This window comes from Geospiza fortis, unplaced genomic scaffold, assembly GCF_000277835.1.
Source record: "Geospiza fortis unplaced genomic scaffold, GeoFor_1.0 scaffold422, whole genome shotgun sequence".
NCBI lineage: Eukaryota > Metazoa > Chordata > Aves > Passeriformes > Thraupidae > Geospiza > Geospiza fortis.
In genome coordinates, this window is record NW_005054545.1 from 71053 (window position 1) to 90648 (window position 19596).

At 50.0% G+C, this 19596-nt stretch overlaps 1 protein-coding gene across 1 annotated transcript; it reads right to left on the bottom strand.

The window, feature by feature from the left end:
- Window positions 1-529: 529 nt before the first annotated feature.
- On the bottom strand, window positions 530-14213 carry FKBP5 (FKBP prolyl isomerase 5). Its single transcript, XM_031063946.1, has 11 exons — window positions 14140-14213; window positions 11242-11359; window positions 10251-10395; window positions 9913-10055; window positions 8916-9030; window positions 5973-6129; window positions 5432-5522; window positions 4501-4584; window positions 3866-4051; window positions 2842-3081; window positions 530-1647 (listed from the first exon to the last, which is right to left on the bottom strand). The coding sequence occupies exons 1-11, from the start codon at window positions 14148-14150 to the stop codon at window positions 1540-1542; spliced, it is 1398 nt and encodes a 465-aa protein (XP_030919806.1). The 5' UTR covers window positions 14151-14213; the 3' UTR covers window positions 530-1539.
- Window positions 14214-19596: the final 5383 nt, after the last annotated feature.

A 19596-nucleotide genomic window follows, 5' to 3' on the forward strand; every position in this document is an offset into this window, starting at 1 on the left:
CGTGGGTGCTGTGCCACTGCTGCAGGTGGGAAAACAGACAGGCTTGAGAAATGATGCTGATGGGACTAGAGAAGAGGAATTTTAACCAAATCTGGCTTAGTCTGCCAAGATTGTGGAGGGGGGTATAAAAGAGGGATGGGCAGTGCTAATACCCCACGGGCTCAGCTTTCTGTTCTCTCCCCGCTCAAGGGGCACAAATGACCCCTCCACCCACTCAGCTGACCCTCAGGAAAACCCCTCCCAAAATAATGCACTGGGCATGGGGGGAAAAGCATAAGGATAAACCTCCCAGGCTGGAAAAACAGCTGAGACCCCCAAGGAGCATCCCCCAGCCAGGCACTTCCAAAGCAATTGCTGGCTCTCCAGAGGACAATGGCGCTGGTAAAAAGGGGCAGCAGCAGCTCTTGGAGACACCAAAAATTCCTCAACTGCTGGGGCAGCTCCCCGCAAGGAGCACCCACCCATCCTCCCCAGAACCACCCTGTTTGCTGAGCAGGATCCAGAGAAAGAGGACTGTTTCTTTTTTCCCTTTTTCTTTCAGTTGTTTATTTTCAAGCTCCAAAAGGGGTATTATTCTAGAGACAGGAAAAATAACAACTGGAAAGCTGTTCACATGGGGTAGAGACAGTGTCCCTTGAGGATGGACAGGGCTGATGGCTGAGGAGGCAGCAGCAGCTCTGGTGCAGGGACACCGTGCACCCAGGACCCCCTCACCATGGGAAAGCTGCTCAGTGACAAACCCATGGCACCAGCTCAGACCCAGCCACTGCCTTTCTGAACCACATGCCCACCTGCTCTTTTATTTTCCCCACATCCAGATCCCAGTAAAACTCCCATTTAAAGCTGGGAGCCAAGGGATGGGCTGCAGGCTGTGGCTTGAGCACCTGCAAAGCTGGACAGGCTTGTTTGCTCTCTAAAGAATCAGCAACCAGCTCCTTGAGAAGGTAAAATCTGTGTGTTCCCCCCTCCCCAAACAGTGCTTTAAGGACTAAAGATGTCCCTGCACCCAGGGGCTGCACAGAGGCCATGTGGGCTCTCATCCTGGCTCTGCCCTGCAACCTTTGGCCACAGGCAAGGAGTCAGCAGGGGACAAGCCAATCCCTGCCCCCGGGGCTGTGCTGGGACACCCAGAGGCAGCACTGCAGGGTACAAGGAGCACGTCCCACATCCCAGCTCCTCTCAGGGAATGCTGCGCTGAGAGCGGACACAAAGCCCAGGGAGCTGGAGCAAGTTGTCCACGGAAACCTCCCAGGAGCCAAGCGTTTTAATTTATCATCATTTCTTTTCTTTTTCCTGCTGTTCAAAGGGTATTTGTTCCACATGCAGTGGTCCCACGGTGTCCTGCCACTCCTGCTCTGCCCCCAGAGCACCCAGGGCGGTGGGACGGGGTCGCTTTTCTTTGCGAGGCGCTTTTGGCTTCCACGATCACACAAACTGTAACAAGCTTTACAAGGAGACACTGGCAAGTCCCAAGGTTTGGCAGCAACCTTTTTCAGTGTGGGCCGAGGGCAGGAGGCTATCCCATCCCCTCCTCCTCCATCATACGTGTCCTTCAGCCTCTTCACCTCCAGCACCAGCAATTTTCGGTCCTTTTCCGCACGCCGCCTTCTCCGCTGCTTTTCCCACACCAGCTTTGCTGGCTGCTTCCTGCCAAACAGCAAATAAAACACACTGAGCTGGAAAGGGGAGAGGGTAGGGGCAGGCAAGAGTCAGGGATGCTGGGAAGAGGCTCAGGCAGTCCAGCCTGGAAGGGGAGAGGTAAAATTGCCCCCCACAACTCCCCTGTGCCCATCGAGCAGCGCAGCTCCCACTGGAGGGTTCTGCTTCCTTGGGTCAGTGCTGGTGGAGGTCAAAGCTTTTGGGGAAAGTGTGTGAGCCTTGGGAATGATGTGTCCCACCTCACCAAAAGCAGGGCCTGACACAGAGTGAGCCTGGATGGATGGATGGATGGATGGATGGATGGATGGATGGATGGATGGATGGATGGATGGATGGATGGATGGGCAGGGAAAAGAGGGATGAGGAGATAAGGCAGCAGGGTCAGAGAGGAGATACAGGACTGAGCTGTGGGTGCAGCCCATCAAGAGGGTGCAGGAGAGGAGCACTCAGGCTCAGGGCAGCCTTTTGCCTGCTCCAGCAGGGACTGTTCCCATCACAGCTGGTCACATGAGCCAAGCTCAGTGCCAGCAGCTGGCCCTGATCCTTGCCCAAGCTGGTTGCCCCATCATGCTGCTCCCCAGGGGCTGCGCCAGTCACTTAATCCACAGCCTCCACCTCCAGACACTGCTCCAGAAGAGGTTATACTAAAAATGACCCATGCAGATGGCTTGCAAAGCTGTGTCCTCTCTCATTACAGTACAGCAGGTTTTGTTCAGTGGAATTTTGGATGAGAGCCTGTTCTGAGACAGCGATCTCTCCACTCAAGCACAGGAGCAGGTATTGCCTTACCAGCTTCAGGAAATCCACACTATCATGTCTCAAAATACTCCTGCCAGAGATGGAATGATACTTCATTTTACTGGCCACCATCACTAGCTGGGAGCAGCCAAGTTAAATACCAGTGCCAGCCCTGTTACCAGCCCCTGTGAGCTCACACTGCAAATGCTTTTATTGATGATTGAGCACCTGATGGCACCCTCTGCATAAGAGAGACCAAGAACTAAAACACTTCTTCCCACTGCAGCAGGCTCTATCCCATCCTGACCTATAATTTAATCTATCCAGGCTCCATCCTCCACCCTGATCTCTAATTTAATTTGGTTTAACCCATCTCTTCTCATCACAAACCTGTGGAGCATCCCTCAGCACAACCCTGGATGGCCCAAAACAAACAACACTCACCTTTGCATCCCTCTCTGCAAACTTTGTGAACATGTTGGCGTAGATCCTCCTGTCCCTCTCGTTGTGCTCCTTGGTTTTCTTCTGGCACACGGAGATCTGCGATTTCGCTGCTTTGTTCTGTGGGTTCACTTCCAGCACTTTTTGAAAGTCACATTTGGCCAGCTCGAACTCGTTCATCAATAACCTGGCTTCACCCCTCCTGTACAAGCCTTTCTCATTGTCCTGGTCCAGCCCCAGAGCCTGGGAACACACACAGGTCTCTGTTAGCATCTCTGAGCTCTCCCAAGAGATCCCCCACAGCTGAAGCCTCAATAAATCTGTCAGAATTAGGACAAGGTGGCTTCAAATCTCCAGAGCATTTGCATCTTGCTCGACAAAAATTGCCTCATCTCTATCAGCAGCTGGGAGATCATTAACATAATTTTATTATTTCTCCTTGCTTAAAATACCCCTGAGTGTGGCAGCGGTATTCCTCCTTATACAAAAAGAAATTTTTAAAAACTCCACCAAACTCCCAACAAGAACACGCAAGAGAAGAGGATTCTTCATCCTCCAGGCTCATGCTGATGCCTCAGCACTTTAGCTTTTATATTTTTAATATACTTGTAATCCTGTAATTCTTTAGTGTATAACTCTAAACTCCATGTACAGGGCTAGTTGCTGTTCTCCCATTTTGGTCAGACACAACAATTCCTCTCCAGGCCTGGAATCAAGGACACCTCAACTGCCTCAGGCCCCAAGAGACGGAAACAAAAGTGAGTTGGGGGGGAGAAAACTTGGGGTAAATTACTTCATTACCTGAAGCTGTAATTGGAAGATTAACCCCCAATATGAAAATGGCCAAGTGAAAACTCGTGACCCATCATTGCCCATTTTTTGGGGTGTAGCCCCTAAACGTACCTCAAGGCCCTTCGATAAATAGAAATGCTTTTTATTCCCTTAATTTTGTCTGCCCTCTGTTTTTAGGTTGCCCATAAAGGCACCAGTTTCTGGTGACCCAGGGATGGCACCAGGGCCCCCCTACCTTGTCACAGCACTCGACAGCCTTGGCGTACTCGCGCAGCTTCAGGTAGCACATGGCCAGGTTGAGGAAGGCAGCCAGCAGGAAGGAGTCCGAGGCTTTAGACTCCTTTTCAGACAAGCCATACTCCATCTCCAGCCAGGACACAATCTTCCCATACTGAATCACTGCCTGCAGGTACTTGCCTTCCTGAAAGGAGCAAAAAAAGAGGCTCAGGCTGCCCCTGGAGTGTCCCGTGAGCAGGTGACAAGTGGCATGTGGGGTGTTCGGTAAATACAGGCAAGGAGGAGGATCCCAACTCCTACAGAACCAGCAGGTTTGGGAAAAGCTGAGCCAGAACAGTGGGGAGCTGGGATGCCCCAGCTGGGAAGGGGAATGCAAAGCCCCTCAGCATTGGCCCTGGCCTGGGAAGGGTTTGATCTGCTGTCCTGCTCTGCAGGGAGCACACAGAGCCAAGGCAGTGCTGGGAAGGGATGAGATATCTCAGGGAGCATCAAGGACTGATAAAAAGGCAGAGGGAGGGCAGGACTCGCCTTCCCCAGCCCTGTCTGGGGGCACATGGCTTCTCTGACACTGATGGCTGCCAAATTCAGCCCCAGCTCCCCTCCTCTGCCTCTGCCACCCCCAAGTTCACAAACCTTGAAGTACATCGTGCCCTTCTCCTTGACCACGGCTGCCTGCTCCAGCTTCTCCTTGGTGTCCATCTCCCACGACTCCTTGGCCTGCAAAGGAACACTTGGAGCACTCCCAGAGGAGCAGAGCAGCCTCCCCTGCCCCAGCAGGACCGTGCCACTCTCTGGGACAGCGTGGTGACACTCAGGGCTCAGCAGAGCCTGGAGACAGGTCCTGCCCCTGCTTTGGCCAGAGTGATGGCACAGGCAGGGGACCCATCCAGGGATGTGCAAACCCCATGGGCTTCTCCTGCATCCCATCCCCAGCCTCATGGGCACAGCCAAGGGCTGGCTGGATGGAGCAGCTTTTATCTGTGCTGTCCAGGGGGGAAAAAAAGGAAAAAAAGGAGAAAAAAGGGAAAGAAAATAAAAGGGAAAAAGGAGAAAAAAAGAGAAAAAAATGAGAGAAAAAGTAGAAAAAGGAAAAAAGTAGAAAAGAGGAAAAATGAGGAGAAAAGATGAGAAAAGAAGAGAAAAAGGGAGGGAAAAAGGAGAAAAAAAGAGAAAAAAATGAGAGAAAAAGTAGAAAAAGGAAAAAAGTAGAAAAGAGGAAAAATGAGGAGAAAAGATGAGAAAAGAAGAGAAAAAGGGAGGGAAAAAGGAGAAAAAAAGAGAAAAAGAAGAGGGAAAAAAAAGGAAGAAGAAAAAATAATATTAAAATAAAAAGAAAGTACAAAAGGACAAGGTTAGGAACAAATAAGACACCCAGCCTTGGACTTGAGCCACAAGAATAAAACAAACCAACAGAGAAGAACAAATTGAGAACACGAAGCTCCTCAGTGACGCGTCCACTTCAGCAGGGGTTGGGCTGCAGCCACGCCAGGGACAAAGGCTGGAGGCTACACAGGCCCTGACATTCCTGCAACCCAGGGAGGGACAGCAGCACCTCTGCCCTCACCTTCTCAAAGCTCCTCAGGGTCACCTCGTACACCAGCTCCGCGTTCCCCTGGATGCCGAATTTTGGCTTCCCAGCCTCGCCAAAGCCATACCTGCAGGGCAGGGGGAGGCACTCAGAGAAGGGGGAAAAACCTTATTTTCAGCAGAGCTCGCCCATAAATGCACAGCCATTCTAACATTCTAACATTTTGGGGACAGGGTGATGTTACTCTTCATGAGCCTGTGGATATATAATGCATATATTGGGAATCGCCCCTTCTGGCTGCATCAAAGCCATCTTTTTTACACAGGCTTCTCTCCAGCCCTGATCATTTCCAGAGAGACATTTTCATCTCAGACACTGGGCTTGCCCAAAGCCCTTTCACCTGTTTTTTTTTTTTTTAATCATCTCAATATTCCTGTTTACATGCCACTGGTCGCCCCTGCTGCTCCTGCTGGTGTCCTCTGAGACCCTCCCAGAGAATTCTGTTTTCAGGATCACCATCTCCCACAAGGGCTGGAGGCTGAGAGCCACTCAGCATCGCTGTGGGGATGCTCCTCACCGTGGGCTGAGGTAGAGGATGCAGTGCTCTCCCCTCTGCATCTTCTCCAGGGCCTTGTCAATGCCGATGGGGATGTCGTGGTCCTCCCCTTCGCCCACCACGAATTTCACGTCCTTGCAGTCAAACCTGTGGCCACCACAGAATCCCTCCAGGTGAACTGCAGAGGGGAAAGAAGGGCAGGATGGCACCCAGGATCACCTTGGAGAAAGGTGGGCTCCGAAATGTCTTAGAAAGCATTTAATAAAACATCTCTCCCAAAATTCAGCAGAGCCTGCAGGAGGGAAGACCCAGGGCTGGGGGCAGCCTGGAGAAGAGGGATGGGGAGGCCTTGGGAACATTGCTGAAAAGCAAGGCAGGCATATCTTGTCTAAGCAGGGACCAAACAACAGATAAACATCGTGACTAATATGTTCCCCTCGTACTCGAGTGCACGAGTCAAGTCTTACTGGAACTGGATATTGCTCCTGGCACGGCGCCATGCAGAGTTTATCACGGTGATTACAAATCTTCTATACTGTGCTATACTGCCTTGACTCCTGCCTCCAAAACAAGGCCACGTTCTCCCGACTCTGAGAACTCAAAGTACAAGATAAACTTTTTTATTTTTAATCTTCAACCAGGAGCCGTGCTGTTCCAGCCCCAGAGGCTGGCAGAGGCGCAGGCAGAGCGGACACTGGGTACCTGGCACATTCTCCACCTGGCACTCCTGGCTGGCTCTCCACAGCAAGATTATTCTTTATTTATTCAAACCTGAAGACGTTCCAGGCTTTGGGGACGCTTTTACAACCTTTGCATTCTGCTTGCAGGGTAAAAGGCATACACACACATGCAGGCAGGCATCGAGTAAAAGCAATTTCACAAGGAACTCCTACATATTGTTGGGGGGGAAAACAAGCTAAAACAAACAACAACGAAAAAAAGCTTTGTAAGAGGAAAAATTCACAGCTGTTCTTAAAGGTTTTGCAGCCTGCAAAGACATGAGCTTTACCTTTGTTTGAGGGGAACAGAATGCGACCTGAGATGCTGCAGGGCACTGAGCATCCTGCTGTGGTGGCAGGTGAGGGGCAGGACAAGCTGGGCACCAGAAACAGCCATGAGGGTCTGGGCTCTGCACAGGAGAGCTGCAGCCTGGGCTGAAGGAAATCTGAGTCCATCCCCTGCCCTGGGACCCTCAGAAGTCCTTAGGATGAGAGGCATGGACCAAGCCAGACCTGGCAGCCCCCATTGCAGGGGCAGAGCCAGCTGCCGATGCCAGGCTCTGCCTGGTCACCCCACTCTTGCCACCAAAGCCATGCTGGGACTCAAGCAGAGGATGCTCAGGCACTTGCCAGCTCCCTGGGACACATCCTGCATCCATCACTGGTGCTCAGTGACCACGGCAGTCAGGCTGCTGTGAGCTCACCCAGCTTGGCACGAGGACAAATAGCAAATCCAGCTCCACCAGGGACAACCTCTGCTTTTGCACTACTCAAAACCAAGCTGGCTGGTTTTTTAGGCACAGGAAATGTGGAAAATCCTGCCTAAAATACAGGTAAGCCACCCCACAGCCCTGTGCATCTCCCTGCACATTCCTGGCCAGCACAGATCCATGATCCCTGACCCCAAAAGCAGCACTGCAGCTCCCCCAGGTCCCACATCCCCTGTGGAATGTGGTGGTGATGGGAGGATCCACTTTAAAACAGGATGCACAAGGGGATGTTGTGATCCTTCCTTCCAAGGATAGCTCTGCTCTGTTTGAATTGCACAGAAAATGCACTGAGCACAGAGGGGAAAATCTCAGCTCGGGTTTCCAGGAGTGGGTCAGCTGGTTCAGCCGCTCTTGGATTACAGAGAAAAAAAAGTCACTGAAGGAACATCACTCCGGTTGCAGCTCTGACTTATTGTTCTCTCAGTGCCTGCAGCGATTTTGTTTTTGAAGAGCTGAGAACAGAGTGTACTGAGTGCGGCTGGCACACGAACTTGATGTGCTGACAGCAATTTGTACTCAGATTAAAAACGGAGAAGGAGGAGGGGTGTGGGGGGAAAGGATGTAACAAAAGCTGGAATGCCAGATTTCAACTGCAGCACAGGTTTTAGGGACCAGAGCTGGGATTTAGGGTCTGTAAAACTTAAAGCCTATAAAAACCCGGAGGTACTTGCTCCTGGAAGAGTGATTTATTCCAGCCTAAGTCCAGCACCTCCCAAACTACACAGCTGAGGTAAACCATCACAGCCCTGCCCCAGGGTGGACTGCTGTGCCATCCCCAGCACAGTGACCACTGCTCAGACAGTAGAATTTGGGTCAAAATCTCATTTTTCCCTAAAAGAGATCCTCGTTAGAAGAACCAGCCACTTAAAGCTGCGAGCTTCATAAGCTCTCACAGCTCAGATTCAATTTCTCAGTTGATAAAGGGACTTTAGGATCTTTGTGTACAGGAGCACAAAGAATTTAGAAATGAAAGTAAATGTGTCCCATATGGAGCAAGCCCTGTGTGTGTGTCTGAGCAGTTCCTAGAAAGGAAAAAACCCCAAACCCCAGTCTGTCCTCCCCTGTCCAGCCCCATGAAATGTCTGCTCCAGAAATGGGACCAGAAGAGGGACAGTCCAATGGGATGTGAGCTCCTCATCCCCTGTGTCAGCTGAGACCACCTCAGTCCCCCACCATCAGCAGCCCTGTGGCCATAAGGGAAGGAAAAAGCCCTATTCTGTAAGAAATGTGATGAGACACCCCCAAAAATACCATCAACAGTGGAATGAGGAAGCCAAAGAAACTGCTGAGCGTCCAAAACACTTAGCAAGAGCTCAGAGGAGCATTCCCAGATGCTCTCCAGCCCATCTGGCCCTGGATGGACGTCACTGCATCCCACCCAGCCACGTCCAGCCTGTGCACAGGCAGGGCTCAGCTCGGGGCAGGGATCAGCTCAGGACTGAGCCCTGCCTGTCCCACGAGGGACCAGCACTCACTCTCCACGGTAGCACCTTCATTGGGGTTGGAGTAACCTTCCCCCTTCCTCTTGATCCTCCGGATTATTCCTCCATCCTCAAACAAGTCCTCGCCTTTGAAGTCAAGCAGCTCGACCTAAAAAACAATAAAGGAAAAAGTGGGCAGAGAGCAGGGAAGGGGAAAGGAGAAGAGAAAAACAACAGAGAGCCACAAAGCAGCAGTTCATCCCCTGGCTGGAGAACCAAGGCAGCTAATTCTCCTTTCAGCTGATGAGCAGAAGCTGCCCATAAAACCCAGATCCAAACCACAGCATAATACACAGGATTTATTAGAAACTGGGACACATCCAGTACCTGAAGCATAACACAAAGTAACAGCAAAAATAAGTTTATTGAACCTGTAAGGGTACAACACAGCTGCTGCTGGAAGATGCTCTGAAAGTCCCCCAGAGTGAGCAGGAGCTTCCCCTTCATCCTCTGGTGGGACCAGCTCTGATCCTCAGCTTCGTCCACACTTTACTTGGAAGGCCTGAACTTTAATTTAGGACAGACTCTCTCCTCCTTCCATGTCCCAAAGAGCCCTGCCCAGGGAGCCCTCTGTGCCAAAACCTTAACTTTCCTACCACCCCTCAGCACTAATGGTTTTTTAGCACCTGGAGGCATTTCCCAGCTGCTTTCTCCCTCCCTTGTGCATGTTGAAACCAGGAATCTGCCCACTCCCTGCCCCAGCACCAGGACTCTGCTAAACTGGAGTTTCAGTCCCAGCCTTCCAGCTCAGACACACATTTCTGAGAAAGCCCTGGCAGCAGTTCCTGGAGCAGAGGGACACGTTTCAGGAATCCAAGTTGGCTTGTTGTTTTTTTTTTTCTTGTTGTGGATTTTTTCGTTGTTTGGGCTTTGTTTTATTATTATTATTATTATTAACAATAATTTTTAAATTTTTATTTCTGAGCTGGCTGGCAAGGCAGAAAGGGAGTGAGCTTGCTCATCCCCACAGCAGCTCACCAGCATTACTTGCCTCAAAGAAGAGGGTGGCATTGGAGGGGATTTTGGGGGCACTGCCAGCAGAGCCGTAGGCGTACTCAGGTTTGCAGAGCAAGTAGCAGATCTCTCCCTTCTTCATGGTGGCCACCCCAATGTCCCATGCCTTGATGACCTGACCTAGGAGAAAGGCAGGTGTCAGGCAGGAGGGAGCAAGCAGCAACCCAGCAACAGATCCAGCAAGGATGCATCCAAAAAAACCCCACATTCATCAGTGACTTAAGGCAGGGCTGATGCTGTCCAGCTGTCCTGCAGCAGGCTCAGGGGTGATCCCACCCTCCACCATGCCAGGGATGGACCCCTGGAGCAGCTCACCCTTGCCCAGGCTGAAGATGAAGGGCTCGTTCCGATCGCGGCTGGAGTCAAACTTCTTCCCGTTGGCCAATTTCCCTTTGTAGTGCACATAAACCTTGTCTCCAATCATGGGACACTCATCCTCACTCCCAGGTCGCTTAATGATCTGAGAGAGAGAAACTACTCATGAGCTGCTGGGGCCATGGATGCATATGGAGGGGGAGGGAGATACACACACAGGCATTTACATAAATATATATATATATATATATATATACACATATGCATGTGCACCCCAGTGCTGCACTGAGTAACAGGAGGGAGCTATTCAGTTTGCCCCTAAATTTGCCCATCATCAGCTCCTAAAAACAAATCTCAAAGCGGAGCCACAGCAGTGGAGCTGGACTGGGAGCAGAGACCAGTCCATACTGGGAGGACAAACACCACAGCTCCAAACCTGCAGTGAGTGCAGCTCCTCTCTGTCCATACACATTTTACTCACAGGGGTGTGTCAGTTCACTACTCACTCCTTGTCAACACTTTTTTCTGAAGGCTGCAGCCGGGAACAAGCAGTTCTCGAGCTGAGGATGGAGCAGGGGAGGATGCTATTCTTGGAGGAAAGGTCCTATTCAAGTGGAGAAGTGTAAGTGCTGAGGAGCAGAACTATCCAGAAACGGCCCTGAATATGAAAAAGGGGCTGTGGAGCAGACTGGATGACCTCAGTAATGTGCTCCTTCTAATGTTTGTGAGTCACACAGAGAAATGCTTTGTGGATTTACAGCTAATAATCTGATTAGGAACACAATAGCAGTGAAATTCATGGAGCAGCCTGGGCCCACCAGCCTCAACCACCACTCCATTCTCCTTTACTCCAAGCAATGCTCATCCTCTTTGCCTTGGAAATGAAAGAACTCAATCCTAGAGCCCTGGAGCTGTGACCCTGAGGGCTGGGGATGCAGCCCAGCGAGGTGACCGTGCACCCCAAAGCGCAGGAAGGCAGGATCCCCCTCACCTTCAGAACCCCTCGGTCCTTGGATGGGGTGATGTCCTCCCCACGCTCAGCCAGAGCTGCTGCCTGCACCTCCCCTTCACTCTTGGTGGCCTCATCAGTGGTCATGGTCTCCTTGGACCTGGGGGGACACAGCACAAACCCCGTCAGCCTGGCAGGTGGTGGAAGAGGAAAGGGTTTGTCACCCTGCATGGCAACACAATGCACAAAAAAAGCATTTTCCCCAAAATTTAAAGCAAGCCCAACACCAAAAGAATCCCAGCTATTTGGGTGGATAAAGAGAAAATTCACAGCAACAATCTAAGGAGCTGAGGGGTTTTTTGGGCAAACTGCTGGAGCACTCTGCTCCCAAATGTCACCACATAAGCAGCCAAGGTGCCAGAAAAGCCACGTTTTCCATTGAACACAGACTTTTTCCAATGGTTCCTGGTGAAAAAAAGAATTGCCTACAGTTTCAGAAACATATTTCCTGATGATTTCCTTCAGACCATGGGGCTATTTTGGTAGCTGCACTGCTGGGCGACACATCATCAAGGAAACATGTGACGGAGAATTAGAAAGCGATGGGATTTTTAAGACATAAACCAGATCTATTAAAGCCACTGTAATTGTGAAACTTTCCCACAGTCTTCAGTGTGGAAGCTGATGTTAACCAGCAGGAGAAATCATTCATTTGGGGGATTCAAAAAGAGCAAAGAAAGGATGTTTTCAGCTCCAAGGAGAGATAAGTCGCGCTGCAAGAAGAATTGCTTTCCTCGCACCCGGGTGGAAAGGGAAGGACTGGAGCCCGGCCCCCCCAGCACAGGAAGCCACTGAGACACAAAGAGCCCTGAAATGGAAGAAGCAAAGAGAAAAATAAGGGAACTACTTGTTGCAAGGTTCAATTATCACAGTCTGTCGGGTGATATTTAATGGGATTCTGCTCCCTTTGCTCTGCGCTGCTGGGCTTCCAGATGGGAACATCTTTTTAAAAAAAGCATTTAAAAAGCAAAGCTACATGTGGTGAGACCCATTATCTCACAGGTATTTATTGGAAAACGTGCCATGGGTTGCTTTGGAAGAAATGTTTGATGATGTGGTGGTGAAGCACTGGTTACCCAAAGGGGAGATGGATGCCCCATTCCTGGGAACATTTGGGTGACTTTGGACAGAGCCCTGACAACCTGGTCTAGTGGAAGGTGTCCCTGCCCGTGGTTGGGGGGCTGGTCTAGATGGCCTTTGAAGTTTCCTCCCAGTGCAAACCATTCCATGATTCAATGATTGTGGTGCTGGGATGGTCTCCAAGCCACCACAGCCTTCCTCTTGGAGAGGAGTGAGGAGGAGGTGGTGCCCATCCCAGCATGGGCATGGCACCAGCTCAGGACTTCCCTGCACAGATCCCCTGCAGCACCAGGGACACATCATCCATAACCCACCCACCAGGACCAGGAGAAGCCCAAAAAGCAGCAAAGCTTGCCCAAGCATCACCCCCTTGTGGGGACAGAACCTCCCCAGCTCCACCGAGCAGCCACTGCTGGGGCGCAGGAGACGGACAGGGAGGTGCTGGCTCCGGCTTGCCAGTTGCTAAATCCCACCAAGAGACATCTAAAAATACACCCTACGCATCCTTCTCATTATTTTTCTACGTAAGCAATTAGAGGAGTCATCCAGGGAAGCTGGCCAAGGCGGGCGGGAGGGGAGAGCTCTGCGTCAGCAGCCCTGGGAGGGAAGGAGCCCACAGGAGCCAGCTCTGGAGATGTGGCCCTCGTTAGGAAAGAGCCCCCAGGAGCCAGCTCTGGGGATGTGGCCCACAGGAGGCAGCTCTGGAGATGTGGCCCACGTTAGGAAAGAGCTCCCGTCTCCCCCGTCCAGCAAAAACGGCTCCAAGTAGGTTAGAGAAAAAAGTGCACTGCTCCCACTTATCTCCCATTTGGAGCGACAGGAGGAGGCTGGCCAGGGGCCAAAATCTCAATTAATTTGAAACAAACAGTTGTAGGGCAAAAAAAAAAAAAAGAAAAATATCTGCTACTCCCTGAGGTTCAAATAGAGAGCAGGCAGGGATGTCACTCAGCACAGCAAGCTTGCTGGTGGTGTCAGAGCCTGAATCTTTTTGTTTGGATACTCTGGATACAGGGAGGGCATTAATTAATTACTCTGTGCAAAAGCCCCTGGGTGATTCTGACACCACAAGCAGGTCCTGCTTTCCCATCGCTGCTACTACCCACAAGATTAATGTTGTAAACCTGTAAGTGAAGCCAGGACAAACCATCCTCCCTTCTCTGAACATCCACACTGCTCATTTCCCTGGGACAGAAACACAGATGGGTCAGAGAAGCACAGAAATAAATAAAAATAAGGTTTTAATTTTACAATTCCCTCCCCACACACGTATTGCTGTCTCCCAACACTGAGGAATAGTGGCCCACGTTAGGAAAGAGCCCACAGGAGCCAGCTCTGGAGATGAATGTAAATGTAATGTAAAAGTTTCTGTAAATGTAATGCTTCTGTAAGTGAAGCCAGGACAAACCATCCTCTCTCCTCTGAACATCCACACTGCTCATTTCCCTGGGACAGAAACACGGATGGGTCGGAGAAGCACAGAAATAAATAAAAATAAGGTTTTAAATTTAACAATTCCCTCTCCACACAGGTGTTGCTGTCTCCCAGCACTGAGGAATAGGTGCAAATGCAGAGGGGAGAATGGGATGCAGATGTCTGACCCTGGGCTGAGGACAGACAGGTATCACACGTGCTAGGGTTTCACCAAGCACACCAGCCCCAGCCCCGTTTCCTAGAAATCGGCATACCGGGAATCTGCCAGCTCCAAATGGAAACTTCATGTTGCAGATCCCTCCCAGAGGCTCTCAGGAGGGGAAAGGGATGGGGAACAGCAGGGCTGGGCCGGGCTTTGAGGGGTCTCACCTTGCCACCATGCAATCCTTGGAGAAGGTTTGAAGGTGCAGGGGGAGTCCAGGCCCAGAGACACAGCAGGGAAATACCTGGTGAGAAGAGGGGGGGGACAAAAAGAAAAAAATATTAAAAAAACACATATGCTTTGTTTATTCTAAAACAGGATTTCAGGATTTCTGAAGAAGAAGGGAGAACAGAGCAGTTTTGAGCCACAGATCATGTCTCCACCATGGTCAGAAGTGGGTGATGAAGACTATGGCCAAAATCTGTTTTGACTCCCTGTTTCCACAAAACAGATTCTTACCATTTTATTTAAAAAAAATAAATCAAGGCTATATCCTGTCCAACTGTTTCACTGGGATGAAAATTAACAGGATGAAAAAATAAGAGTTGGCCGCTCTGGGGTTTGTTTTTTGAGACCCACTTAGCACAAAGCACTTTCACTTCCACAGCACCACAGCAGCCCTAAAAGCTTCAGATTGCAACACAGGAGGGAGTTTCTTGAAAACGCAAAGGTCAGGCTTAAAAAAAACAAATCTGAAAGCACAGCAGGGGGATGTGGGGCCCTGGATCCTGGTGATCATCACCCCAAATCCCAGCCCCTCGAGCAGCACAGCAGCACAGGGCTGCACATGTGTCCCCCAGGACAGACTGATAATGAGGAACAACCCAATTAGTGCAGCTGCTGACTCCCTCCACTGTCCCACAGTGGATTGCTTCCCCTTCCAGCACTAACTGCTTTTTTCCTAATAAAATCCCTCCTTGCTGAGCAAGCTGTGCCTGTGCAGAGGAGAGGGAAGAGCAGAGCAGTGATTTCTCCTGGAGGAGGCTGTTTTAAGACACCTCAGGGCCAGCCTGCTGAGCAGAGACCAAGGAAGGTGATGCTAATGAGTTAAAATTGGGATTTCTAACAAAACATGACCTTCCTAAGATGGACAAGGAGCTCCACATAAACCTCAGCTGCATCCCAACACATAAGGACTCACCTAGACATTGAGCGCCATTTCTCATTTCTCACACTCAAACATCACAGCTAATTAATTTTTTTTAATTTTTTTTTTTTTTTTTTAATCCTGGGCGTCTAACTTTCTCCTCCTCCTTCAAAACAAACAGGGAAGCCATAAAATTGAACCTATTGTTCACCAACGAAGAGCTCCCATGGATCAATTTACTCCCTGGCCCGCATGTTGTGCAAGCGGCCAACACCCGGGCGGGCCAGGCACGGCATCTCCTGTTCCAACAAAAAACCAAAATGCAAACAGAGCTGCTGGGATTGCCCAGCACCCTGAGCAGCCCCCAAGGCACCCGGGGTGAGCCCTGATTTGTAGAGAATGAAGCACAATCCCTGGTTTCCTGTATCCAGGGTGAATTCCGTGGAGACCCTGGTACCAAACAGTGCCAGCCACACCTTGGGGACACTTCAGAGAGGGATGCAGCCCCCAGGCACCTCCCAGGGACCACGAGGTATCTGCCTATGAGCACAAAAGCACCATCAGGGGGAGGTTTTAAAACAATTAAGAGGATAGCAAAGTGAAGAAGAAAACCACTGAGCACAGCTCACTCATGTTCCCATCACGCTGGCTGCATCATTCGGCCTAGCGAATATTTTTAAGCTTCTGAAATGGTTTTATTTAAGGCTGAAGTCATAACTAATTGATTTTTTTTAAACATATGTGGGATAAGAGGCTGTTCCTCAGCTGCAGAGAGAGGAACAAGTGAGCAGGATGGGTCACTAACCCTGCCAGAATAAATATCCCAGGCAAAAGCAAGATGGGTTCAGTGTCTCTGCATCCCCTGGGGTGAGGTGAACAGGCCCGTGCCAGCAGCACACAAAAGACTTTCAGAAAAGAGTGGTTTTATCCCCCCCCCACCTGTTCACAAAATAAACCCATTAAAAATAATCTGGCTCTTCTGCTGGTTTTCTAGCAAGGAAATGCTCGCTTGGTTTTCCCAGGTCACTCCAAAATAAAAAATAAAATCAGAGGGATAAAGCTGCTCTGAAGTCTCTGGTGAGCAGCCTGTGGTCCATCTCCTCCAGAGCGGGAACCCACAGACACAGCACCCTCCACTTTCATGTCAAAGGGAATTAAGGGGAAAAAAACAGCATTTTCTTTTCTCCTCCCTTATTTTGAAGGATAAACTTACACCAGGGAAAACAAAATCCACAGACATTCATGGGTAGCTGCTGTCCCCAGGGGAGCAGGTGCCAGGGGCAGGATGAGGCTGAGGATTCTGCACAGAGATGCTCTGCTGCTCCTTTCCTACCTGCCCTCAGCAAGGATTTCAGCTGCTTCCACAACAAAAATCACAGAACAGATCCTCAAAAAACCAAGAATGCCCAAAGTTTTTGCTCTGCATCAGCAGGGAGAGGCAGCAGCCTGCACCCATCCTGCTCCTGAGGGGCTGGCACAGCTTTTGGTGGCGGCTAAAACAAAATAATCCAGGAAATATGGCAATAATGAGGGTATAAAGAGCTGTTCCACACCAGCCTGAGCTTCCTGGGAGATGCCTGGCACCCTAACAAGCTCAGAGGCTGTAATATATAGACATGAAACAGTGGGGAATGCAACCTCCTAAAGCTTTCATAAATTGGGATTATGTAACTGGACAGGGAAAAAAAATAATAATATAGCCAAGCAGGTTATATAAACCATCTGTAAAATGTGAGAAAGTACTTGACATCCCACTACCCACTCCTTGGCACCCTCTCACTGGGTTTTCTGCCACCAAAAATGAGCGAGGTCCTTTCAGCTGTGTTTTCTCCTCTGGTCAAAACAAGCAGGGACAACAGACCAGCCAGGCTTTTTGGAATTAAATATTCCACCTCTGGCTGTTAAATGTGAAGTTTCCCTCCCCACACAGCACACCAAGTGAAGTCCAAGCCCTCCACAGGCGACTCAGAGCAGCTCCTGGCAGCAGCTACACCAGCGCTGAGCAAATTGAATTTCAAGTGACAGTTTGGGGGGGACTAAAATAAATATTAAACAGAAATAAACAAGAAACTCCTTGTTTGCCAATTCTGTTTTAATTTAGCCTTTTCTCCGGAATAAGCGTGGCGATTAAACTTGGAATTATTTAATTTTTTTTTTTGTTGTTTGTTTGTTTCTAAGAACATCTCACTGCTCAGATTTGGGGTTTTCTCCAAGCAATTTGCAGCCAGGTGACCCCTGGCAGGGGGAACGCTGGGTTTGATGATTTATCCCCACAAACGGGGGCTCAGCAGCACGTGGAGCATCCCCAGGGGGGAATCCCCAGCTCAGCACCCAGCACTGCCAGCAGCAGCTCTGGCACCCAGAAATAACCCAGCACCCAAGACCATCTGCACCAGGGGCCTATAAATGCCAAATTATTTTGGGCAATTCCCAGCGAAACCAGCCTGCTCTGGAGCCAAGGGAGGATTGCTTGGAGGAGCATCACAAGAGGACAAACTGCAGGAGGGGACTGGGGTGGCACTGTGAGGGGCAGGAGGGGCAGAGGACAGCGCGGATTTGGGGACAATGCTGCACCCCCAGCCAGCCCAGGGTGAGGACAGCTCTGACACACACACTGCTGGGCATCACCTGGGCTCCTTTTTGGGATGGTGGCACATCCCAGGAATGATGCTCCTTGCCAGGCTTGTTTGATTTAATGTAAATCAAAAAGTACTTGCAACGAGGATATTTTTCTATCTGAGGACAATTATTTTTCCATCTAAGGACAATACTGCTATTTACAAAGATGGGGCACTGCAGGTAGAGGATGATTTAACTGCAGTCCCTCACAGTTCCTGACTCTTCACTTTACGATTATTTTCCTGATTTTCCAACGCACTCGCTTGCAAAATCAGAAATCCTTACTAATCACAATTACTAGTTATGGAAAAAGCCTGTCAGCTCCATGAAAAACAAGTTACATGAACAACTTGTATGTTAGAGCACTCGTGGCCACTTCTTTACACCCACAAGCACAGAGCACTAAAATAATAATTTAAAAAATCCTTGCTAAGTAATATCAATTTCCCTGTAATGTGCACAGGATCAGGAGGAGCTTCACAGCTCCCTCAAGGGGCTGCAACAACTTCATATAAATTAATGTAGCTGAGAGTGACTATAAAATAAAATTGATATAAAATAGTATAAAATGAGAAGTATCTGAGGACAAAGTATTTTTCAAACCATTTACAAAATATTTTTCCCCTGAGCCAGTCTGGGAGCTGCAGCCAGCCCGAGGAGGTCTTGGTGCCAAGCATCTCAAACCTTCCAGCAAACTTTCTCCTTCTGCAAGCAGGTAATTAATTAAAACACACATAACTACACGGCAGTGATGGTCCTGAGGGATGCAGTTTGCTTTTTGCTCAGGAATTGCCCTTATTTCTTGGTTCATCCCAGCAGGAAGGTGCTCTAACAGTGCTGGGAAAGGAAATCAACATGACTGAAGTGTGTGCTGGGCAAACACAGCCTTGGGAAGATGAGGTTATTTGCATTTATTTAAAAAAAAAATAAACAAAAAAAGCCAGATACAGGCTCTGCCAGACGCATTTAATGATTTTCTTCTCCCCAGCCCTTCAACGGGACAGGGGAGGAGGCAGGAGGGAGGCAGCTTGCTCGTTTTAAAGGAAGCAGCAATTTGTGCTTTCAACTTTTTCTAACTTTTAATGCCAGTTCCCAGGTTGGCTCTGATATCCCAGTGATGCCCTCAAACCCACCTCAAGTTTAATAGCTCATTAGGGTGAGACACTATTTAAACTCTATCTTTAAAGCCATAAGTATCAGCTCCTGGCTTTTTTTAAGGGTACTTTTGTTTTTAACAGTATTTTTATTATTTGCACTGGTGGGGGCAGAACTTCGGTGCAGCTTTGGAGGTTTTTCATTATATTTTATTTTAAAGGGCACTTTTATTTTGTGCACCGGTGGGGGCAGAAATTCGGTGCAGCTCTGGAGGCTCAGCTGGCAGCTGCAGCCTGGGGACACCCCGATGTCAGACCCATCTCCTACAGCCCATTGTGTCAAACGCAGTTTCCTGGGAAGAGCAGGCTCACTCCAACGTGCCTTTTAAAAACAGAAGCTCTGCAAGAGTTTTTACACCCGGAGAGGAGGGGGAAATCGCAGAAACTTTTTTAAAAAATCACATTTACCTTGTGCAACCACTTCTACCTGCTGTGTGCAGTGATGCACACACCCTGCGGGGTGTCTGTGCTCGGTGGTGTCAAGAGAAGCGCTCCGGGAGCCTCGGATGGGGCCGGGAAAAGCGGAATCCGCCCGGGCAGCACCGGCGGCAGCCCGGGATGCACCGGAGCATCCCCACGGGAACTCCGCCGGCACCACGGCGGCTCCATGAAGCACAAACCCCGCTCCCACCCTCACCCCGCGGACGCCACCATCCCCTTCCCCATCGCCCCAGCTCCGTTCGGGTCCCCAGTGCCCCCGCATGTCCCCAGCGGGGTTCCCAGCCCCGCACCGCCGCACGCTCCCGCACCGCCTGACCCCCCGC